The 25,340-nt window shown below is 40.5% G+C and overlaps 2 protein-coding genes across 2 annotated transcripts; one reads left to right on the forward strand and one right to left on the reverse strand.

Annotated features, from left to right (window-relative positions):
* Positions 1-4,714: 4,714 nt before the first annotated feature.
* On the reverse strand, positions 4,715-10,769 carry pter (phosphotriesterase related). The gene is made up of 4 exons (XM_085139576.1): positions 10,338-10,769; positions 9,740-10,005; positions 8,484-8,624; positions 4,715-8,171 (listed from the first exon to the last, which is right to left on the reverse strand). The coding sequence occupies exons 1-4, from the start codon at positions 10,767-10,769 to the stop codon at positions 7,961-7,963; spliced, it is 1,050 nt and encodes a 349-aa protein (XP_084995702.1). The 3' UTR covers positions 4,715-7,960.
* Positions 5,243-6,851, forward strand: c1ql3b (complement component 1, q subcomponent-like 3b). Its single transcript, XM_085139577.1, has 2 exons — positions 5,243-5,863; positions 6,122-6,851. The coding sequence occupies exons 1-2, from the start codon at positions 5,243-5,245 to the stop codon at positions 6,299-6,301; spliced, it is 801 nt and encodes a 266-aa protein (XP_084995703.1). The 3' UTR covers positions 6,302-6,851.
* Positions 10,770-25,340: the final 14,571 nt, after the last annotated feature.

Consider the following 25,340-nt stretch of genomic DNA (forward strand, 5'->3'; position numbering starts at 1 on the left):
GACGGTATAATTTTGCTTCTTTGAATCAGTAAAATAGCCAACAGCTCCTGCAGCTGCTTAAATTAGATATTGTGAAACATAACATAACAAAACATACTGGGGAAAAGGAAGCAATTTTAGTATCTGGAGAATTAAGGCATTATTTTAACGAGTACTTGCAAGCACATTACTGGGTCACAAATACATACTGAGAACAGTAAATGAGAAGGAAAATTCCCTGTTAATTTTACATTTATACACACATTTTTTTTACTGCACAGTTAAAGGAAAAGAAATCTTAAAGATTAGTTCTAGATGTAGTAGATTACTTTTTTAGTTACACTCTTAACAAACCTCTCAAACTATCACTCTACCCTTTACAACCTGCTTTATCAAATTTTCAAAAGCTTGGAAATGTCCTTTGATTCATTCTTCTTTGTATATTTAAGTATAAAACATGAATTCATGTTTTCATAGGACTCTGTGCAGCCCTTTGAAAAACTCAGCTCAGTAGCAGGAATTTGAAGTGATTGTTTTCTGTATGGCTTTATCGGTCTCTCTGATCATTGTGGGGGGATTTTGGCCCCCTCTTCTTTATAATGCTGCTTCACTTCATTCAGATTTGTGAGCATTTGTTTATGCACCGCTCTCTCAAGATCCCACCACAGCATTTCAATGATGTTGACGTCTGGACTTCAGTGTTGGTGTCATTACTCAAAAAAAAAAGAAAAAAAAAGAAAGAAATATTTTGTACATTACTCATTACTTTTCTTAAAAGTAATGCAGTATATTACTTAAATACTCATTTGGAGAAAGTACTTTGTTACACTACTCGTTACATTGATTCCTTATCACACTGTAAAATGACCTGAAACACATTGTCACATAATTATCAGTTAACAATACAAACCTTAGGCTACACCCCCACACACCAGCACAAATCCCTATTCTATATTTTTTATTTTTGTTCTTACTTAAGAAAAGAAAGCCAGCAACACAACGACAAGAAGAAAACCAGCACAAACAGACTTTACAGCGATCGCCACAGTGATTCTACTTTAGAACCGCAAACAGGTAGAAATAAAGTTAGCTTAGCGTTAGCATACAGTCTGTGCAGATGCTTGCACTCTCGTCGTTTTGTGCTATAAAAATGAAAGTAATGTCCATGTCTCCAAGCCTATTGACAGTCCACTGTTTTCCATAAACTGAAATCAGCTGATTGTAGCAGAAATGCACATAAAGAAGAAAGTATTTTTGTTTGATTTTTGATTTTTTCATTTTATCCGCCTCTGCTATGCATTGCGATCATTGTCCCGTTGCATGACTAAATTTCTTTCGCTTTTCTGATAAACGGGCTAATACTTAACTCTAGAATATTTTGGCATACAGAAGATCTCATGGCTCATATGACGGCAAGGTGCCCAGAATCCTGTGGCCTGTATGGCCTCCCTGAATTGTCAAATACCACTGATATGTGTACCAGTGACATCTGACCCTCCAATTTGGCTAGAGAGTCAGCAACACCAAATTTTTACTTTCACCCAGAAAGATGATGTCCTCTAGTCCAAATTTACAATAACCCATAAAAAACTATTTTAATGGTTCTACTAATGGAAGAAGACCAAGACAAGGCTGCATGCCCAAACATGAACACTGCATGAAAATGATGCTAGGCTACATCCTCTAAAATCATGATTAGGGAAGTTGCACCTCTCATAAATTGTTTTTATGTGGACTAAATTATGACATCAGCACGCAAAGCAACCAGCACATATTGTGGGCGAATGTGCTGCTGATGACGATCAGACCAGATGTCACTGAGTCGGAAACCTGAAGACATTAGAAGGGGTGAGCTGGTTTAGCCCCACTAACAGCAGGTTATCTGTGAATTTAAGTTGTCTCTAATGAAGGTTTCTAAAACTTAAAGATGTAAAATGTTGAGTGCAATGCAGAGGTGGGGATTAATGCTATTTCTTTACATCTCCATCAGTGTGGCTCATCATAAAATCAGCACACCTTTTTGTCTCATCATAGGAAATGACACCAAGCTGTTGTACTTCTAAAAGTCACTGAACACCACCTGGCTGGCACCAAATGGCAGGTGAAGTTAGCAACTGGTGTTGAAAATTTAGCTGTTAAAAAGCCATTTTCCCCAAGAGTTGACACAAACGGAAGCAAAGCAAAGACTTAAGTTGTTCACACTTGTTAGGTTGACAGAAACATGACTCTGAATGAATGCTAAATTTCTAAGTCTAACTTACTCCATGTTTAATAAGCACTTTTTTGCAATCCTAGTAAACTAATAAGTTATAATATATAGTCACCCGCCACAGGTACACCTGTTCAACTGTAAATATCTCATTGGAGGGTTTTAGGGGGTGAAAATACTTTGTTGATGTCAGAGGTCAGAGGAGAATAGCCAGAATAGTTTGAGCTGATTGGAAGGCAATAGTAACTTAAATAACTACTTATTACAATGAAGGTATGCAGAGGAGCATCTCTAAAGATCACACTGTGTGCCACTTCTGTCAGCTAATAACGGGTCACTGAAGCTATAATTACCACGGGCTCACCAATTGGACAACAAAACATCGGAAAAACATTCCCTGGTTTGATGAGTCTCATGTTTTGCTGCACCATTTGGTTGGTAAGGTCAGAATTTGGCATAAACAACATGAAAGCATGGCTCCATCATGCCTTGGAACAACAATTTAAGCCGATAATGGTTGTGTAACTGTGTGGGGGATATTTTCTTGGCTCACTTTGGGTACCTTAGTAACAACTGAGCATTATTTTGTATCGTCTCTGACCATGACCATCCATTTACAACCACAGTGTACCATCTTCTGATGGGCCAAAACCTCTGAGAAATATTTTCAGCCTTTTGTTGAATCTCTGCCACGAAGAACTAAAGCAGCTCTGAAGGCAGCGTGGGGTTCCAACCCGAAACTAACATGTTATACCTAATAAAGTGGCAAGTGAGTATACATTCACTTTGTGGGGTTTTCCATTAAAAAAAAATCAACTTTGAAATGAATTTTTCAAAGTAACAAAAACAAACATAAAACTGATGTCATTTTTTATGGCCTTTAAATGAAGAATACCAGTAAATTCTAAGCTTCATATATTTCTTTTCCCTATCAACACTGTGTACAGGTAGTTCAGCTCTGTGAGTGATCTCAGGACAATATGAGCAAAGGAAACTATAGACTAGAATCAATTTATAGAACAGAATACTGATAGGAGATTCATCTTGAATATCAAAAATGCATCATTGTTATAGCTGGTTGATTATTCCTCAGTTGGAGGACTTCGTCTCCCTCTTTCATAGAGAGGAGGCCTTGATGCATTGTCAGTCTAAGAAACTGATTCATTTTTAAATGAATCATTTAAACCACATCTAAAGCCTGGTTTCCCTTTATCGTTCACTGGCCTGAGACAGACAGAGGTGGAGAGCCTTCATGGCCGAGCTACATGCCAGCCGGTATTCTGGACATTAACTCGCTCACTTTTCAAACTGACTGTGAATGCCCTTCAGAGCCAGACACCGGCCTAAATGCCACTACATGAGGCTTTATTTGGTTGTGAATGTATGCAGGCTTTATTTCCATTTCCATTATTCCCCCTAAATCTGTTATAAAACAAACAAACAAATCCTTGCAGAAATGCTCACACGTGTAGTTTTTCACACATAACACTGAGGTGCTGTTTTTCACTAACATGTAAGGACCCATTACATTTACACCTATGGTTATCATTGCGGTTGTTGCTTTGAAATGAAACAAATGTGGAAAGAAAAGTATTGATTAGCCTTTGGGAATATGTAAAAAGCCAGATGGACTCTGTGAAACCCTTGATCTGAGGTGGTTTTATATAACCACATAGCATAAATATATAACCTTTGAACTGTTTAGTTGATGGGTTTGATGACCTAAGTTTGTAAAGTAACACCATTTTCATTGTGAAGTGTTACACCATTTAAACAGCATATACTTTTAGCACTGCCAGCAGCTTTCTTATGGCAACTTTTGAGTCGACAATCCCACAAACACACTTTGCATTTTGACTTCCATAAAATTTGTAATCAGTTTTCCTCCTCCAAAACAAGCCGGACCGTCCGTGTTTTTTCTTCCTCTGTGATCCATCTTTCCCACCTGGCAGCGAGGTGCCATTGACAAAATGACATCCTCTGCATTCATGAGCACATCATCATCTGCTCTCCTCACCAGGAATTAGCCCTTCATCACTCAAATCTCACAGAAGCCTTAGAAGTGCTTAACTTTTATCTGCATGGGGCACTGAGAAATGGCTGGGGCCATTTGAATCGGGTTAATAGGACAATATTACAACATTTTTGTTAAACTAATGGATGTAAATGGTAAATTCCCACTGGCAATAAGTAACTTCAGCCTATTTCCCATCGAATTGCCTCAGCATTCATTTCATGACTATATCTGTGCAAAGTCATCCTTCACTGCCAGCTCCTAGTGACTCTCCTCTTTCTATCAGTGGCTGTATGGATTTTTTCCAAATGATAAATTGGACACAGGGAGCCACTGAGGTGTGACCAGGTGTCAAAGGGGTATAGCTTTTTTGTCTTAAATGGTCCTAATTATGCCGAGGACCTTTAGAGCTGTTCGAATAGGCGCTGATAAAATGTTGTGGGATGTAACGCTACAATAATCAATGAAAGTAATGCAAAGCCCTCTGCATTAAATGTTTGTATTTTTTAAAGTAAAGTTGCTCCCTTATTTCAAAATCGACTCTATAAAATAAAATAGTCACGTTTCAGTGCTTCAGAGTTGCATCAGTGTTTGTCTGTCGTTCACCTTCTCTCTTTTAACTGAAGAAACGCACCGATTGTATCCCATCCATCACTTCCATCCATCCCTCCTCCCACTCTTCAAACCCAGAATCGAGTAACGGTTAATTTCTTGTCCACTCTCTCCTTTGGCACCGTGGAAGGCAGAAACTTTGCACCGCATAACGCAGACTGGCATCTTCCTCCAAGCGATTCCAAACGACTGATGCTCTTTCACGCGTTGAAAAAGTGGAGATGAACCAGTTCGACGCTTAAAGAGAGGCATTAAAAAAAGTTGTGGATGGTTACTTTCGCGCACAAATATTTAAAGGACTATTTTGTCTCCATAAGTTGCAGGGCTGTGCAGGAGCAGGTCAAATTCTTCCCTCAGCAAACCTATCCTCCGCAGGCAGGCTGGAAGACCATCCACCCGGGAGATCACAGCGAATCCGAAGAGCGCAGATGATCGCATCTGGTGTTTGTGGCGTCGCGCTGGTGCTGGGGTTGGTGGTTCTGATTCCGGTGGTGGTGAACTCCGCCGGAACTCCTGCCCGCTATGAGATGCTCGGATCCTGTCAAATGGTGTGCGACTCCCACGGGACCGCAGATACGGCTACAGCCAAGGCAACCAACCCGATCAAAGACAACCGCCTGGTTCAGTCGCTTCCCACGTTCATTCAGGGTCCTCAAGGAGAGCCGGGACGCGTCGGGAGGATGGGTCCCAGGGGTCCGATGGGCGAACCCGGGCCACCTGGACCCGCCGGTCCGCCCGGGGAGAGGGGGGCACCTGGCCCTCCGGGTCCACCGGGGGCACCGGGAGCGAACGGGCCAAACGGTGCCATCAGTGCAGCCACTTACAACACAGTCCCCAAGATAGCCTTTTACGCAGGACTGAAGAAGCAGCACGAGGGATATGAAATACTGAAATTTGACGATGTTGTTACAAACCTTGGAAACCACTATGATCCCTCTAGCGGGAAATTCACCTGTTCGATACCGGGGATTTACTTCTTTGTTTACCATGTGCTGATGAGAGGCGGGGATGGAACAAGCATGTGGGCTGACCTCTGTAAAAACAACCAGGTAGGACAACTCACGATTGCTTTATAAAAAAATATTTAAAAAAAAAGCTTGATTATTTTGATATTAGTTTGCTTGCAAAAAATGTAGACTTTTTGAGATTTTTACGCACAAGTCGCACATAAAGCGACACTTCCTGGGTATTGTGAAACAAACAAAGTTACGTGAGGGATTTTTAAAGCTTCAAATCAAGATAAGAGCTGTCCGCGGTTCTGATTTCGAAATGAAGCCGTTTCACAAACTGTCACATTTGCCTTTCAGGTGAGAGCCAGCGCCATCGCCCAAGACGCCGACCAGAACTACGACTACGCCAGCAACAGTGTGGTTCTTCACCTGGAGCCCGGGGACGAGATTTATATTAAGCTGGACGGCGGAAAGGCGCACGGGGGCAACAATAACAAGTACAGCACCTTCTCCGGCTTCATGTTGTACGCTGATTGAAACACGGACAGATCTGCTGAAGAGACGAGAAAGAGAGAGAGAGACTGGGAGGATAAAAGAGCTTCTCTGCATATAGCTTGCTTCACCGCTCGTGCTCAGTTCAATGTCAGCTGGATTATTAGAGGCAGAGCTCACCGTTTCTATAACTCGAACAGAATCAGCAGTGATGTGGAGGAGGTCATGCAAAAACAGAAAACTGTGCTGGGCAATAGCGACGAGCTGACAGTGTAATTACAAAACCAAAATAACAGTTTTAATTTGTACAGCACCCACTTGTACCCTTGTCACATTGATTAGTGTTGCTCGTCGTGCTTTATGAATTAAGTTTGCAGACGGTAGCTCATGTGGTTACACATATCCCTGTAGATGGAAAGTTTATAATGTGATGACTCACCTATAGGTGCAAATATGATATATATATATTCACATGACTGCTTACAGTGCTGTTAAACCATTTGTGTGCTTTATTTAAAGGCAAAAAAAAGAGTCACAGTGGGTAAAATTTGGATGAAAATGTTGAAAAACTGTAGTTATGCATGTTTAATCAAAATGACGTTTTAACACTGTGCAACATTAAGAGACTTGAAAAGAAAAAACTGTAAAGGGCCATTTGTACTGATGCACGAATTCATCAGTGTAACTCGTTTTTCTTGCGTGTGTCAACATGGCATCTGGTTGAGACAACATGGTGGTCTGGTGGTTAGTCACAAAACTGGACAGGCACCGCTGACAGAAATGTTATATAACGCTCATCAATCTGCTTGCTGATTATTAAACTCCTCCAGAGTCGACTGTCAATTCAGATGTAAAATGTAGTGCGGTATTAAATCCTCGCGCTCACTTTGTAATCCTCCTCAGAAGATTAATCAAAGTTAGATAGTTGTTCACGCCGCACAGTCAGCTGTGGCGATCGCGCCATTGATCATGTGGCGAAGTCACCCTGCGAGGCCACCTGTTCCCAGATGAGAGGAGAACATGTCCTTCATCCGGGCCTGCCAGCCAGTCAGCCTCCCATAGACACGCAGACACCCACCGAGGGGCAACAGGACAACTCATCTAACACAGCCACATTGTGTCAAGAGCAGAGCAGCATACTGATTAGTAATGCGCTCATTATTTCCCTTCCATATAACGTGTTTGCATAAGTGTCGCCTACGAATACAAAGAGAGCAGCTATGATATTGAAATTACAAATAACAATAAAAAAAATAGAAAAAAATCAATTAGCACCGTGTTTGTGAGCACCTGGAAATATTTATCTTGGATTGCAATCACACTTCTACTGACGAGCAAAAGATTTTCTCGTGCATTAACAGGCACCGTGACCCTGCAAGGCCTCCTTTATTAATTTGCTTACAAAATGAATCATGTATAATCACAAATATTTAAACAAAGAGAACACGTTTTGCACTAAAAGAGCCTCTATAAAAATCCAAAAGCCTGTAATTATTTTCCTTTGAAATATAATGGACATTTTGTTTTGCTGAAAACGGTGAAATTAAAGAAAAATTTACATACGGTGGCAAGCTCGTTGCCGTATGAGCCCAAGAACACATTAATGCATGACTCCGGATCGTGATCAGTATTCATTACGAGTCGTCATCAGAAGACGAATAATAGCCGGGTGAATTCGCCCTCCTCGCGCCTCTATTTTTTAAATTATTTGAAGGTCAACCAGCATTTAGGATTGTCGATAAGGATCTTGTCCACCTGGTGCTGCGATATGCCCCTCGTCAGCATCTTTGGCACGATGTTCTTCAGGATGTGAGAGTAGCCGTGGCCGCCGTACTTGGTCAGGCGGTTCTTGGTGTGGATGTCATGAGCGATCACGATCTTGTCCTCATAGCCCTCCTTCACCAGAAACGCCAGGCTGAACACGAGAAAACAGTAGAGTAAAAGATGAGGGGCCTCTGTCTTTTAGCCTTCATTCATATATAGGAACAATATATATACATGAGCATAACTTATTCAGCTCTCTTAACGTTATGGGAAATTTGTGTTTCTATATAGCGTTACTTTAAAAAAACAACTACACGATGAGCTCTTCTTTATAGTGAAAGTAAAAGATTTAAGGTGGAGTTAAACTCCAAACACAAGGATTTCTATTACTGGACTGGACACTGATTCCTGGAGGTTTCAAAATAGTGAACAACACGCACACACAGAAGAAATCCTTACTCACGCTTTCACTCTCTGGCTGTCGCTGGGCATGTCCACGTCCAGGTTGTACGGATAGTTCAGCATCTCAGTTCCAAACAGATCATACTCCAGGTAACTCCCCAACTTAGCAAACTCCAGCAGCTCGCCTTCATCCAATATTGTCCTTTAAAAAAGGCCAAAATAAAGCTGATAGTTATGATGCTTTGTTTGGAAAAACGAAGCTGTTGCAAAGATGCTTTCCAGATAATGATGCATGGCGGATCAGAAAAAAGATGCCGCTTTTTGAAATTTGAATTATCAATCCATGAAACCTGTTACCACTGATATTCATTCCTATTCTTCTGTAATTTAGCATACCTCAATCACTTTCTCCTCATTTCCCTTCCCTAATGAAAAGGCTTCTTGACATCCTCCCCTCCACTGAAACCATTTCTGATGAGGCTTCAGTGAACAGAAGGACCAGATGCATCTCTGACGTCCTGTGTCAGACTTTTGTTGGATTTTTTCTTATGTCTTAAGTTCATGACTTTCACATATTGTTCATCTGCTGTACATAACACTTCCACTTCTTCAGTTTCCTCAAGATTTTTTAAGATTCACTGCACATCATGCTGAGATATTCAAAAAGCTATCAGTTTTAGGCTAAGAGCAACCTTGTTTGTGTAAAAATAATACATTGTGCCTATCAAACTGTTTTATCTTTGACATTTTCGTAGGTTCAACTAAAAAAGTTGGAACAAATTATGTGTTTTTGGCTGCTCGCAACAAGTCCTAAAGATACAATTTAAAACTGGATCTTTGCTAAGTTGCATGTTATACACATAAAACACTGATTCATCCCTTGAATTAGATGGGCCCGTGTTAAGTAGTTAAAAAAGCATTCCTCTAAATATGGTCAGGTATACATATAAAAGGTGTAAAATTACTGAAATAGCAGCCAAAGAAAAAGAAATGAGGGGTGTCTCAGGACTTTTTGGCCAGCTGTAACTCAAGTCTGAGAACCATAAAAGCCTTCAGCAGCTAAAAATTAGGAAATATGGAGTAAAAGCATAATTTCAAGCAGTCACTGGCAACACAGTCTCACGAGCCTGACCAAGGACACCAAGGTCCAGGCTTTTTCCCCTTCCATCTGCTAAATCACTAAAATGTATAAAGATACTGAAATAAAAAATGTTTCAAATTAAATGTCAGAGTGTGACAGGAAATTGTGTGTTTAACAGGAAAAGGGCACCCTAATTTTCGCTGTATCTTAATGACTTTATTTTAGTGACATCTCACCTGTCTAGGTGAGACATAACAGTTTTGCTGATGTCACCACCGGCTTCCTGGAGTATCCGAACGATCTCAGCTGGAGCGGCATGATCCCTGCCAGGATGGATGATAACAGGACAGCCCAGCTGAGCCTGAGCGTGCGCCGAGGCTCGCAGCACCTTTGTCTCGCTCTCCGTGATGGGCCAGCTGGTGCCGATCTCACCGATCACACCGCAACGGATGTCTGTGCCGTCAGCGCCGTGAAGGACCTCACTGATGATGATGTCTGTAAGCTGAAGGTCAGGAAATGAGGAGCTGGCATGTGTTCATTTATTGAGAACACGTTTTCTAATTTCCCTCTTTCCCTTTACTAAGGATTGACGGAGATGATGAAAGCATAGTTGTAGTGTGTCTAAATATCGCTGAGTACAGTATTCTCAGGGTCATTCTCAGGTGTAGCTACCAAAAGACTAGACAACGTTGTCAGAAATCCATTCAAATCAATCAAAAGGCGTGAAAAAAAATCCTCACATACTGAAACAGGCCACACTATTTGAGTTAGCATGCTTAAAACTTTCTAACAAAGGTGTGTGAGCTCCAAAGCCCACCACAAACTGGGACGCACCTTCTCCACACTCATTGCTTTGGTGGCCTCAGAGTGGGTGCAGTCCACGTAGTACCCTGCACCTGCAATGATGTGGACCCCGGTGTCCTTGGCCAGCTGTCGGAGGGTGGGAAGGTCCCGTTCGATTCCAGTGGTGGTGTTCTCCACTATCGTTCCCCCGCCGGCTCTCCTGTAGGCCAGCAGCTCGTCCCGCACAGCGGCGGTCTCCTGCTTCAGGAGCAGGTTCTCGGGGGAGCTGTACGGGTTTTGCCTGAGCCAGAACATGTGCTGCATCTGAAACGGGTTCTCCGCCACTGCCTCGTCACCTGGGGGAGGGGGCGAGAAGCAGCACTCGAAGCTCATGGTCAGGTGCTCGTGGGTCATAGTACGGCCAAGCTGGTCTGGATCTACTAAACCCAGCACGGTCTGGACCCTCCCGCTCAACTCAGACATGATGCTATGAGGAGTGTTCAAGATTTCCCACAACCTGAAAAGACATACAGTATCATTTTTATTTATTTTTTACATCTATTTTTTTTTTACATCTCTCAGACAAATATTTCAGTTTTTATAGAAAGATCATTGAGGTAATTGAGGAATTTGGTCATCCCATAACTGTAAAGCAGAGCTGCTCCTTTTTAAAAATGACATTACCTACAGTTTCATGTCTGCACCCACGAGGCTTATTTTCAACATAAAATACCAACGCATTTAAAAGAATCTCAAACTAGTTTTTACCTCGATATGACGATGCTGTACATGTCTGCCAGGTAGAAATGCCTTGCAGATGTAGCCATGATTTACACAGGGGGAAACGATTATCTGATCCCCAGCTGAATTTGAAAGTTTGCTCACTTCCAAAGAAATGGGAGTTTCCCCTCAATGACCTCAATGTGCTTGGTGGTATGTTTTGGGTCATTTTTATGCTGGACGACTCATCTTCAGTGTTCTTGCTGGGAAAAGGAGGTTTTAGTCCAAGATATTACGGTACATGGCCCCGTCCACTGACGTCCAAATTAATTTAGAATTTTTAATGCGATGTGATCTTTTTCTAGATCTTTGGCTGACATTCTGTCTCGCTCTATTAAAATGAAGCTACCATTAAAATTAGAGACTGTTCATTTCTTTGTAAGTAAACAAACTTATAAATTTCTGAAGGTCACTGACGTTGCTCAGCTTGTAAACACAAACAGCAGGCATCTTTCATTCCTGCCTTTGGCTGCAGCAGGTCTGCTTCTTTAAGCTTCTGTTATTGACTCAATTCCTCATATTTATTTAGGATTACTCATAGACTGTATATAAGAGGATTACCCACGACCCTTTACATAAAACATGACTTAAACCAGCACTGAGTAACAAATGGGCCCCTGTAGACCTGTCAATGTTTGCCACTGTCATTTGTTAGCAACTCCACCCTCTGAATGTGCACGCGCGGAAGACCTGAGCTGACCCTGAGAGCTGTTGTAGGCTTGACAGTCGCCGTCACGTGACCGCTGAGCCTGGTTACCGATCAGTGAAGCCAAATAACAACATCTATCCTTTGTTTTATAGTCCCCGTGTAAAGTTTCGGCCGTGCAGCACTGTTACACATCAGGCACTTGTGTGAGTGCGTGTGTGTTGGCAAAAAGACAACGCATTCGCTCACTCTGCTGACTTTACAGTGCATACCAGAGCGGGACCTTTGGACTGCCAAGTACAAACCCCGAGCTACACTTTGAAAAGTTGCATTTACTTACTCAAATCTTTGCTGTATGCTCGATGAAAAAAAACCTTCAGACCAGCACTGTACGCGTTAAGTTGTTGCTCTACTGGAACAAAGTAAAACTGCTTCTCTTTAAATAATGTGCAGCGGAGTCAGACTTGCAGCAGTATATTTAGGGGATTTAAACTTTCACCGAGCTTTAGAATGAACTGTATATAAACTGCAAGACAAACAGTCTGCTGACCTTGTTTCTGCTCACTTCAGCCCACCCCCTCCTTCAGCCGAGTACAGATAGCTGCTTTGACAGGTTAGCTGAACGCCTTCGGTGATCATCGCGAGACATCGCGAGAATACGCTTCTTGTAGCATATAACAGGGAGAGCAACAAAGTTTGTTGAAATATAGCGCCAAATCACAACAGCGGTAAGCTCGGTGCGCTTTATTTTGTAAGGTAGATCCTTCAATAATACAGAGAACACCCCCAACAATCAAGCAACACCCTGGAGCAAGCACTTGGCGACGGTGGGAAGGGTAAACTCCCTTTTAACAGCAAGAAGCCTCCGGTAGAACCAGGCTGAGGGAGGGGTGTGACCAGTTTTTGGCTGGGAGAGACAAAATAAAGAAATAAATGAATCTGAATTATTTATTAATTATTATTATGTATTGAAACAGCTATCTTCTATTTTTATTTTATTTAATTTTTTACATCCATCCAACTTTTATCTGATCAGGTATGGTTAACTCAGAGGTTCACAAAGTGTGGGGCCCGCCCCCTAGGGGGGCGCAGAGCCATTTGGGGGGAGGGGGGGGAGGGGGGCTAAGTATGAAAAGGAAAAAAAACCACTTGGACACTGCTAGCATAATGGACAGGTCTTTTGACGGGGCTCCCACACAAACGCAAAGCAGGAGATGAAGCATCGCCAAATATGTTTCCAAACCAACTTCCTTCTAAGCCAAAGACTAGAAGATATGGTGAAGCATATCTTCCCTTTGGCTTCACATGCACAAGTGCTGAGGTAGGTCTCCCCTGCAGAATTAGTTTTCTCTGTCGGGAGCACGCATTGGGTTCTCCAAATCACGGACAAACTGTGTCCCACATTCTTGATTTTTAGTTCACAAACACTTCTTGTAACGACTAACTACTCCTGACATTTTGGAGATGTTAGCTCTTTATATAATAAAGTTACAGTGGGATACAAATAATAGCAGACTGATCCTGCTGTAATTTGTTCCCCTGGTTCAAACAGCATCCCACAGTTGTTTATGTTTTTAAACCCATTTTGGACAGAAGCATTTTAAAAAAAAAATTATTGATAGCAATGTTGAATATTATTACACAGGAAAAAAACAACTACACGTAAAATAATTACACCGTGACGCCTCTGCCTTTCTAAATGGACGGACAGTAACTGCGTGTGTATCAATGACTGTATAAAAGATTTATATGTATGCTTTATACAGTCATTGGTGTGTATATGTAAGCGTGTAAACACTGCAGATAGTCAGATTAACAGTATTTTGTCTCTATCTGCCATTCTGCAATTCATCTCATGTAAACAATAACGTGGCACCAATTTCAATGTAATTTGAAAACAAAATATGGGTGTGTGTGTGTGGTTGGAGGGTGTGTTTGTGCGGGGGGTGGGGGTTACAAAATTTTTCTTGTAAAACGGGGGCCCAGCAAAAAAAGTTTGGGAACCACTGGGGTAACTAAAGCTCATCCCAGCTGATTGTGAGCTTGACCTTAAAAAGACTAATCAAAAGTGTTATTAAAACACTTTATAAACCTCTTATAGATGGTGATTAATGAAATGTTAACACCAGTTTATTTTGAAAGCATGAGCAATTTAACAGATTTATTCAAGTAACCACATCAAATGGGAGGACATATGAAGATGATGCAGGCTTCGGCAGACAGACTGTGACTCTTTCTGTTTGCTCTTCACTCAGCAGATGGTCTCCACAGCAGCATTTGGTCTGCTGGTGCAGGGAACTGCCCTGTGAGCACTCACCATAGCTCTGGCCATCCCTGCAAATGGTTTGGCTAAATCACATGATGCAGGAGCCCGTGGCATCCATTTGTCAACAAGATGACTCCATAGATCAGAATGATAACATATGGGACTGGGTTCAGTTTTCATGTTCAGAGTGAATAAATGGCCATATGGCTGTGGTGGGATTTTTGTGTTTATTTTTTCATTTATTTATTTTTTAAGCCCCACGGCAGACTGGCAACCTGTCCAGGGTGTATCCTGCCTCTCGCCCTAAGACAGCTGGGATAGGCTCTCTGCCGCGACCCTGACAGGGATAAGCGAAAAAGGATGGATGGATGGATGGATGTTTATTTTTTTGTCTTGCTCTAACCCAACTGTTCCCAACTGTGGTTCAAACAGGATTGTTTAGGTTTTATTTCATCACCTCTAGATCCTTGTTCAACTTTAAGTTGAAGTTGTGTCCTTTGGACTAAAAATTGTGGAAACCCCACTTATTTTTATCTATTTCTATCACGTTTTATGTCTCTATCTTCCTTAGTTTACTCTGTTGTCTATTCATTAGCATTTAATGAAATAAAAGCTCTTAACAAAAAATAAAGGAGAAACATTTTGACTCAGTTTTACTCCCCAAAACAGGCACTCAAAATGAGACCAAAATACACGACAAATCGCAGAAATATCGAAAAATGAACCTTACACAAAAAAGCACTTATATATATTTAAAGAAAATCAACCAATATTACTTATAGTAAGCTGAGGAGCAAAATCAATGCTGCCAGCCACGTGACAGCAACTACATAAGCACATAAAATAATCAGGCAAAGTAGCAGTAATACAGAACAAAGGTAGTGAGTCAAAATATAAGAATTTTTCCAGTGCTGTTACTCATGAGCCCATACCATACCACTGCAGGGTTCCTCATTACAAGAGAAGAAGTCACCTCCCGTTCATCTGCATGGATGACATATTTCTGAGGGTCATAACCAGAGGGAGATTCTCTGGCATGAGTAAAACCATCTCTCATGTGGACTTATACTTCCCGAGGCCCAGCTCAGCCTTTAACAAGCATTTAAAATAGATATATAGTTTGATTTTATGGAGATAATGTTCTTCTTGGGCAGTTGTTCAGTCCTGATCAGAACCATCAGATTTGAAAAGTAGAGTGCAGGCTGTTCTTTTTCCGGTTTGGAATGATTGTACAGCATACATCTTTAATCACTTGAATTGGTTTGAATTTGTTTTGGATTGTCTCTAATCCACACAGGGTCCAGACTACACACACACCTCCACTAATATTTGGTCAAATGTCCCTTAGCAAGTTACAACTTGAAAAGACGCTTCAGGCATAACTGTGGCTCAATATTTGACAACTCTTCTTGGCAGAATTGGTAGAGTTAATTTAAATCAGTTTGAGGCAGATTTTAAGGATAACCTACACATTTTCAATAGGATTGCACTCTGGGTTTTGGAAAAGCAATTCCATCAGTTTTATGTGTGGCTGCTTTATCCATTACAAAACCAGTTTTGATGCATTTGGCATCATTGTCCTTTTGGAGCACCCAGTTGTGTCCAAGTTACCTCCATCTAGCTGTTGATTTGATGTCAGTGTTGGGGAGTAACGGAATACATGTACCGCCGTTACGTATTTAAAATACTAAATATGAGTAACTGTATTCCGTTACAGTTACCGTTTAAAAAGGTGAAATTTAGAATACAGTTACTTTGTTGAAATAAATGGATTACACGGCGGTACTTCCCTGTTTCATATTGTGGCGGGTCAGGACTGTTTGGGTTTTGTTTGACAGCTACGTTCTGTTGTTCCTGGCGGCAGCGTTACGGTTGCCATGGTTACAGGGTGACGCTCTCTCTCTGCGTGTTTCCTGGGTGAGAGAGCGCTTTTTTGTTGTGTTGTGCTAAGCTAATAGGCAGAATGCTACAGGTATAGCTCTAAAGAATGTAGCCTCATAGGCAGTGTAGTCCGTGCTGCAGGGAGAATGGACTGCCATACCCGTTATGTGTCTGTGAGCGAGGGAGGGAGAAAAAGGAAAAGTACGAGCTGTCATCGAGCAAAAACGGGAGCTGGAAGCATGTAAATATAATAATAACCACTGCAGCCAAGAAGAGTGCCTGACGAGCCCAGTTGTAAGTAAGCTAGTAAGACTCGACTGTACACCGTGTTCGTGTTTTCCTCCAAAAACAATAAGTTCTGTTGCAGCAGCCTTTCAACGCCTCTCTCTGTCTGTCGCAAGCAAAGTTGACCCAGACAACAAAGTAAAGCTAGTTTTCAGCTACGAGCCGACACAGAACCCACCGTATTAGCCAGAGGTCCCTTTACTACGGTTCGGAGCCGGGGACCTTCAGTAACAGTAATAAATCACAGCAATAGTACATTCATGTAGTTGTAAACAGCATGATAATATATTAAGTAATCCAAAGTATTCAGAATACGTTACTCTCATTGAGTAACGTAACGGAATACGTTACAGAATACATTTTGGGGCATGTATTTTGTAATCTGTAATGGAATACATTTTAAAAGTAACCTTCCCAACACTGTTTGATGTGAAGTTGAAGAATTTCATTATTCCGTCCATTTTGGGGATGATGTTGTCACCACCATGCTGGACAGCTGGTACAGTGTTCTTGGGTTTGAAAGCGTCACCTTTACTCTTCCAAAAATACTTCTTGTCATTGTGACCAAATAGGTCAATCTTTGTCTTGGCTGGCCAGAAAACTTTTCACCAGAAGGCATTTGGCTTTACCACGTGGACAGCTGTAAATATCAGTCGAACTTGAAGGTGTCAATTTTCATGCAGTAACATGATTTTTAACATAGTATTTTTTTGGTCAGCAACCTCTCAGTCCATGATGAAATCTCTCTGCACTGTGGACAGTGACACTGGTGTTCCAGCAGTTTCCAGTTCATGGCAGGCTTGAGTCTTGGTGGTTCTTTTGTTATTCCTAAACATCCTAACAAATTTCCGCTCATCTGAGGGTGACAGTTTGGATCTTCTTCCAGACCATGGCAAAGTGATGACACATCCAAATCACGTCTACTTATGTAAAACTGTTTGAAAAAATGATCCTGGAATCTGCAGTTGTTTAGAAAATGCTCAAAGAGACCTTCTTAACTTTAAATCTACAGTTCTCCTTCTGACACTTTCACCGAGTTCCTTGGACTTTCCAATTGTTATGGGTATTGGTCAATCCAGTGAGTGCTGTCAACATCACATATTAAAATATTAATGTGAGTTTTATCCGGTGTGGATAAAAGAAAATCCAAAATAAATTCAAATTGGTGCCCCCAGTTCTTCTTTGTTTTTGTTTTTAAGTCATTAAAGATGGTAAATGGTAAATGGACTGGTTCTTATATAGCGCTTTTCTACTCATCTGAGCACTCAAAGCGCTTTACACAACTTGTGCATTCACCCATTCAGACCCATTCGCACAAGCACATCTTTCTAAGTGCTTTTATAGCTAACATTCACACACATTCATACTCCGATGGATGCATCGGAGAGCAATTTGGGGTTAGTATCTTGCCCAAGGATATTTGGCATGCAGACTAGGGGAAGCCAGGAATCGAACCACCAACCTTCCGATCAATAGATGACCTGCTCTACCACCTGAGCTACAGCCACCCATGCTGTACAATATTTCCATCCTGGAAAAGGTTTTTTTTTAAAAAAAAAAAATCACTGAAAGCCCAAACTTACCACTGCGTTCGTGCCAATAAATAGTGTATGGAAACGTATTCTTAATCTTATTTTCATTTCTCCTTTTTTCACTGTTATTTAGATATACATTCAAGATATGATTGCGCATAACTTAAAATTATTGCTGTGACTGCTAAAAACTCTCTAAGACTGGACTTCAGGCAGTATGCGGAGCAGAAAATCGGACAAATGTTGTGCTCTGGCGCCCTCTGGAGGCAAATTAAGGGAACATCAATTGTAGTTTTATGTGAAAGGCAAAAGATAAAATGCTTTAATCGTTTTAAATACCCACTGTTGTCCACTGATGTAAGTGAATATACACATAGCTGTACTTTTGCCTGAGGGGGGGGACTGTGGTTCTTTCAGTCAATAACTCTGATGTGAATGACAATAAAAGCTGTGGCGGCCTGATTGTTGTTTCTGGTCTGTGTCACATTTTCAGGCTGGTTAGGCTGACCAGTGCTTCAGGCTCTGTGAATCAATAAATTAGTGTCAAGAAATAAAAGTGAGACAATGCATTATGAGGACAATGAACTATGATGTACCGCAAAACTCACCCTCAAGTAGCTACAAAATTCAGGCAGAGGCAGAGGTTTCTTGATGGTCCACAGACAAGAAAATGTGACTGAACACTGACCTTCCATTCAGATTTTATTCATTAAGATTGTTCTATCATTTAAAAGACACATCCTCATTATGCCTTTCTTCATGCCTGGTTTGATTTAATGGCAGGAAATACATAAATCCAACTAAAGTAGAAGAGAAAGTACATCTATAAAGATTCACCATACAGCATCTGAAACACTGGGTATCAGTTGGGTATCAGCTACAGCTTACACATTAATAAGTCACTGTAACAGTCACCACTCATTTGTGAAGGCTTTCCACAGGATCTTGATCTCTAGCTGCAGGGCTTTTTATCCATTACATCATCAGACGCATCAGTGAGGTCAGTCTGATGTTGGCTTGTTAAAGCATGGCTCGCAGTGTACTTTATATTTAAGTGTATTATGGTAGATGTGCATGCCTCAGGGTTGTGTGCATGCTCTTGGTTCTTTGTTTGCCAAAGAAAGTCAACTCTTTTTTTTTTTTAAACGATCCGCTTTTTTGTGCAAGAACACTTGAAACAGGAGACGTTAAAGCTCAGTCTGAGATCTTTTTCAGCCAGAGGGCCCAAAAAAATTTAAAAAAAGAGATAACTGAAGTGAAATATAGTACCGAGTTATGTTAAATTTCCCGAATCTGATAAACACGACAGACTGTTTAAAAAAAAACAAAAAACGGCTGTGTGCCCACACAGACGGTCAGAGAGAGCCCATGTTTCAAAAAACAAGACGTTTCTGTCAGAATCCAATTAAATATGAGTCCAGACTGGAGATTCAACATAATGCTGCTTTTACTGATTTTAGGGGTTTTGTTTTCTTTTAGGGATAAAGAGATTTAAACTTGAAACTAAGCTCTGCAGAGTAAAACTACACCTTAGAGTGTGAATGCATTATTTAAAACATGAAGTGGTTTCAAAGTAATGAATATACACATAAAAAAACTAATATTTGCTGCAAACAGAACAGGAAGAGGAAACAGCCTTTTGATTGTTGCAAAGTTCCATGAAGAGATGAGCTCAGTTCATTTTCAACTCAGTTCAATTCTATTTACATAGCACCAAATCACAACAACAGTTCCCTCAAGGCAGTTTGTATTGTAAGGTAAAGACCCTACAACAATACAGAGAAAACAGAGTAAACGCCAACAATCATCTGACCCTTTATGAAGAAGCACTTTGGTGACAGTGTGAAGGAGAGACTCCCTTACAACAGGAAGAATCCTCTGACAGATCCAGGCTCAGGGATGGGTGGCTATCTGCTGCGACCAGTTGGGGGTGATGGGAGGGAGACAAGGCAAAACACAGTGTAGAAGAGAGCCTGAGATTAATAATGACTAATGATTAAATACAGAGTGGTGTATAAACACATAAACACACAGAGTTAGTGAAAAAAAAGGTGAGTGAAGAAGAAACAGTCGGTGCATCATGATGCACCGACTGTTTCTTCTTGCACTGTGCGATGGGACATTGATTACAGGTTTCTAAACTCCATGAAAATGTACTTTCTTACTATAAATCCCAATCAATTTGCATGAAAGAGGCCATGAATTTTGCATAAAGCATCATGCTTTTACCACAGGTCCACATGACAAGTTGATGGTCTTCAAGTTGCTTCTTATCATGTGATCTCCAATATAAAAACCAACTGGGTAAACATCCTCCCAGTTCAGCTTCTGGAGCAAGAAAAAAACTTCATCATGGCTCCGAAAGCTTTGGTTGTGGTTTGTGCTCTGTTTATGGGAATGTGCATCATCACCAGTTGGTCAAGTTACTTGAAAAAAGTAATCAGTAACTAATTACTGATTACTTCCCCAAAAAAGTAATCCCGTTAGTTTACTGATTACTTATTTTCAAAAGTAATTAATTACTTAGTTACTTAGTTACTTTTTAAAAACACAATTTACAACCTGAATAGGTAATAAAGCGATAGATCTTTCAGCCCAATTCTACTTTTTCTACATAATCCATCATACAAAATGTAATCAAATGGAAAAGTCTCCTTTTTTAAAACCTGTTTTATCAGTTTTAATCTTTTAACTTTATGCATCAAGCAAAAATTTAATTATATGCAACATTCTCTGACTGGAAGAAATTTGTTAAATAATTTAAACCTATTTTCTGCACATTCCAGCACATAAAATAAAATATTTTTTGGTGTTTACACTCAGTCTTTCAAATAGATGCAAGTAAAACACAGCAGAAAATAAATAAAATCAAAGACTAGCGGTCCCTTTGCTCTATTTTCACCTGTAAAGCAGGAGTAGGGTAGGCGGAGGTTTACCCTGGTGCAGGTGTGCCGCAGCGGTCAGTTGAAGAATCCGCGAGTTTCTCTGTGAATTTCCCATTACGTCATAGCGCACTCGATGCTTGCTTGGAAGTTTAGGGGGTTTTTTTCGCTGTAAAAAGAAGTTTTATTCCCACGCACAACGGACACTAATGTTTTTGTCACTTTTTATGGAATCAAACTCAAAATAAGGTCAGTACTTCCACGCTTTAAACGCTGCACGCTCATACTCTCTGATACTCTCTGATACTGATCATCACAACAGGAGGACCTGCCGTTGCAGCACACGCCTTCTGCAAGATTATCTGGTAAGAGTTAATTTATCCATGACTGGACAGACTTCACATTTCCTTCTTTTAACCAACAGTGATTGATAGATAGATTACATGATAGACTTTTTCTTTTTTTATTCTGTGCCCAGGTTATTTGGAGTCTTGTGTGATAAAGTTAGCCTCACCATTGTGACACAGATTAAAGCCATGGGTTCATACAAGGTCAGAAGACTGCTAAAGTATTGTGTTCTTTTTGTAGGGTGAAATAAATATTTATAAATAAAAAAAAACATTTGACTGAATTTCCATTCCAGCTGGGCCCTGTGACTCCATTCCTAATCCAGGCCAACCACACTTCTGCACTCGGTCAGGTCGAGAGCGTTAACTTCACCATGATCTCCACATCTATGAGCCTGGGCTGCCATGTAGAGGTAAAAGATGTTTTCCTCCACCTGATCAACACAAGATGATCTTTGACTTAACTCTGGTGCAAAATGTGCTAAACATGCTTGTTTTGATTACTGATCAGGGTTCATCTGTGTCTGCATTTTGGTACAGCTTGTTTGACAATGGCACTAATTACTGCAATCTGCACAATGTAATACAAGGCACGTTTTCACACACTCTGACTGGATTCATTCTTACTCTAATATTAAGCTCTAATGTTTCTTATACGCAAAGAAAATCTTCCACACAAAGAAAATCCAGTTAGAATCCAAACCTATGATGTGTAAATGAGTTCGGTAACTGTCTGTCTTACCTTTTTGTCTCCTATCTGGATAAGAAGTGGACTTACCAAAGCTCCAGGCTTTATTGAGTTCACTAATGAGTGGCTCTGCCTCAGATTTGGAGTCTCTGCCTGCAAATAATCAGGAGATTTGAAGTGATCTGTCACCATAACTGGAATTTCTGACAATATTTCAAACAATAAGAAGAGGTTCACTGAAATCAAAGTCACTGTTTCTGCGTTAGCAAGGGAACTTCTTCTCTGAATGGTTTGGTTTTGAGTAATCTGTCTCAGCTCATTTTTGCATTTGCTGCTGCAAATATGTGTGATTTTATTTTTAAAAAGTTTCAGCTTATCCATCTATATTATACTTATTTCTCACTGAAAGATGACAAATGTTCCAAAAATAAGAATTCAAATGTGCCAGCATGAACTTACTTGGAGCACAAATCAGAAGCATGATAACACAAGACCTCTTTATTACATTCATAAAAAGAGGTAATAATAGACTAACTGCCTTAAGTGGCAAACAAACACCTTACTGACAATAAACAATAATCCTTTATTCTATATTTTCATTCAGTTTTAATTTAAGGCATATAAAGTCCGTTGGTCATTTTGAATATATTAAAAACCTTAAATGTTGTAAATAAATAATAGTAAAAAACAAACACAAGACCATTAACAGACTTTTTTTGTTCCCCACCTACAGCATGCTGTGCTCTGACTCTCACAGGCTTCGGGTCATGCTGAGCAGATTTATTGGATTTTCTTTAAGAACAGCTCAGTTATTAGCCTCACAGAGTTGGGGTTCACAATTATTAAGAATTATTGACAACTCTTAGTTGAATTTCTGTAAACACTGTTATCATTCGCTTGATTTTCAAGTCTTGGCTTCATCGTCTGTGTTTTCTCAGCGGTGTTGTTTCTTTTTTTTTGCTTTTTTTCTGTTAATCTGATAGCAATCAAGCATCAAATCAAACATGCTGGCCTGAAAAAGCCGCCTGGTCAAAAGTCAGAACAGCAATCTTCGTTGGTCACAGCGTGTAATATTCTCATCTCTTATCTTCTCTTCATTTCACTAAACTGTGAACGGGTTCGACGAGAGGTCGCCCGACAGCGACTATAAAGTGATTATACACATAAAAGCGTAGGAGCGCAACACTCTGACTTTGTCATGCAAGCCACAAGATTCTTGATCAGTAGGAAAACAACTGGTCATGGTCGGTTTCATTTGTTTTCCTTATCAGAAGAAGTCTCCTTTGCCTTCTGGCTGAACACAATCAGGAGGCAGTTAGTCAATCTGATTGGTGTATTATTGTTGCGAGATCAGGCTTTAAGGAGGAGGTAATATGTTGTTACAGGCTCATAGATCTTCACTGTAGTGTCAGTCTTCATTTATCCAGGCAACCAGAAAGCAGCCAGCACTCCAAACCTGAAATGATTAGCTGATCAATGAGGTAGAAATTTGGGGCGAAAAAATCGGTGCGAGTTTTTTCTTCAGTCGGTTAAAAGTGCTGTCAAAATAGGTTGGGATCAGTTTGTCCTTTATGTGGAATAAAGCTGAATTACCCAGTTTATAATCCAACCATGTGTAAAAGTATACTCCTTGTTCCACTCCTTTTGACCTTTTGACAAAACTTTTCCCCCCATTTTGAAATAACAATCTTGAGAAATGTACAAGAAATAAAATTCACTTGGGTTCGATGTTTATGAGCACTATTGACTTGAACTGGAACAGAAAAGTCAAATTCTCAGCCCAGAGGATACTTGGGCTTTCTGGTGATTTATTGGTTTGAGATTGTGGTTTAAGGGGCATAAAATCTGATGTTTTACTGATATTTTCATTACTAGTACATCCCTACTGTACAATGCAGTTCGGTCTGTTTGTGCTGTCGGCAAACTGATATACTTAATCACTTAGAAAAGGGAATAAATACAGGTGGTGCAACTTGTTTAAATAGATATGATGTGAATAAACGCTGTATTTTTATATATATCAAAACGCATTTGCATTTACGTATGACTGAGAAACCACATATGCAACCATAGTGAAAGTTATGGTTGTATATTGTATGTCCACTGAACAAGTGGAGGACAAAGAAGTGGCAGGCCAAAAAAACAACAACAACAACAACAACAACAAAAAACACTGCAGTGGTTGAGCATTATTTGAAAGTCACGTGCTTAAGAAATAGGAAAAAAAAAACAGAACCTCAGAGATGTATCTGAGGCCCTGAGTGAAGTGCTCTAATGGACCCTTCAGTTGATCCAACTGAAGGGTCCATTAGAGCACTTCACTCTCGTACTGCAGGCTTACTTGTTGTTCCTAGAGTATTTAAAAGCAGAATGGGAGGGAGAGCCTTTAGTTTTCAGGCCCCTCTTTTGTGGAGGGGTATTGAGTGTTCCTTCTTCAGTCAGTTGTCTCACTGACTATGTGTTAATAGACCTCCCTCTAATGAATCATACTTGTTATTAAGCTCAGTCTCTCTCCCACAGCATGTCTTTTGTCCTGTCTACCTCCTCTCACCCCAACCAGTCGCAGCAGATGGCCGCCCCTCCCTGAGCCTGGTTCTGCTGGAGGTTTCTTCCTGTTAAAAGGGAGTTTTTCCTTCCCACTGTCACCTTGCTAACAGGAGCTCATATGATTGTTGGGGTTTTCTCTGTATGTATTATTGTAGGGTTGCCTTACAATATAAAGCACCTCGAGGTGATTGTTGTTGTGATTTGGAGCTGTATAAATAAAATTGAATTTAACTGATTTGGACTATTTACTACAGAAATGTTCTCAGTAGAAAGGAGACTGTTTCATTAAGGAAAGGTAACAGGAGGAAAATACTGAGGTATGACAAGTTGCACCTTAAACATCATACATTTGACAAAATGAGTCAGGATTACAGAGCATAGCTACGGATCCAGATCTCACATCAGTGCAGATTTAAAAATTGCACTTTTTTTTTTTTAGTTTTGCTACAGTGTATCAACTGTAGCAAAACTGCAACATTACCAAAGTCAAGCCCATGCTCTCATCATAAGTAAACGAGGCTTCTTACTAAAATCAAATCAATGTTTATGGAAATTATTTTTCCATACTGTAATACTTTCATGATGGTTCCCAGTTGATTTTGTGGCTCAGGAGGTCTATTAAGAAGATCAGCAGTTCAATCGCTGCTTCCCAGTCAGCATGCTGAAGTGTCTTTGGGCAATGTACCAAACTCCAAATTGCCTCTGATGCTTCTATCAGTGTGTGAGTGTGTGTCTGAAAGATAAAGTGTGTATGCATGAAAGCAGTGTGCAAATACGAGCAGCAGTATGCACATTCACATAAGTCATTCCTGTTTTATAAAAGATACTCACCTGTCAGCCGGTTTTAGAGGCTGCGGTGGTTGGGGCCACTGGATATGAGAATACGAGAGAAGCAGGATGACCCTGTATAGGAAGAAGGTTAAAATAATAATCTTTTATGTCCTATTTACTTGATTTAAAGGACTGACTTAGAGAAACACTGCCACCACCTGTTTTTTACAGTTTATCTGATCATTGCATTGTCTGACCTTTGGGTGAATTTACTGGGATGTCCACTCATAAGAAGATTGGCAACAGTCTGGAATGTTTTCCACATGTGAATAATCCTTCTCAGTGTATAATAAAGAACTTCAAAATGTGTTGGAAATGACCTTATGACCCTTTCCAGATTGCTGGGTAAAAACAGTTGCTTAAGGTCTT

The sequence above is a fragment of the Neolamprologus multifasciatus genome, chromosome 18 (genome assembly GCF_963576455.1).
Source record: "Neolamprologus multifasciatus chromosome 18, fNeoMul1.2, whole genome shotgun sequence".
Lineage (NCBI taxonomy): Eukaryota > Metazoa > Chordata > Actinopteri > Cichliformes > Cichlidae > Neolamprologus > Neolamprologus multifasciatus.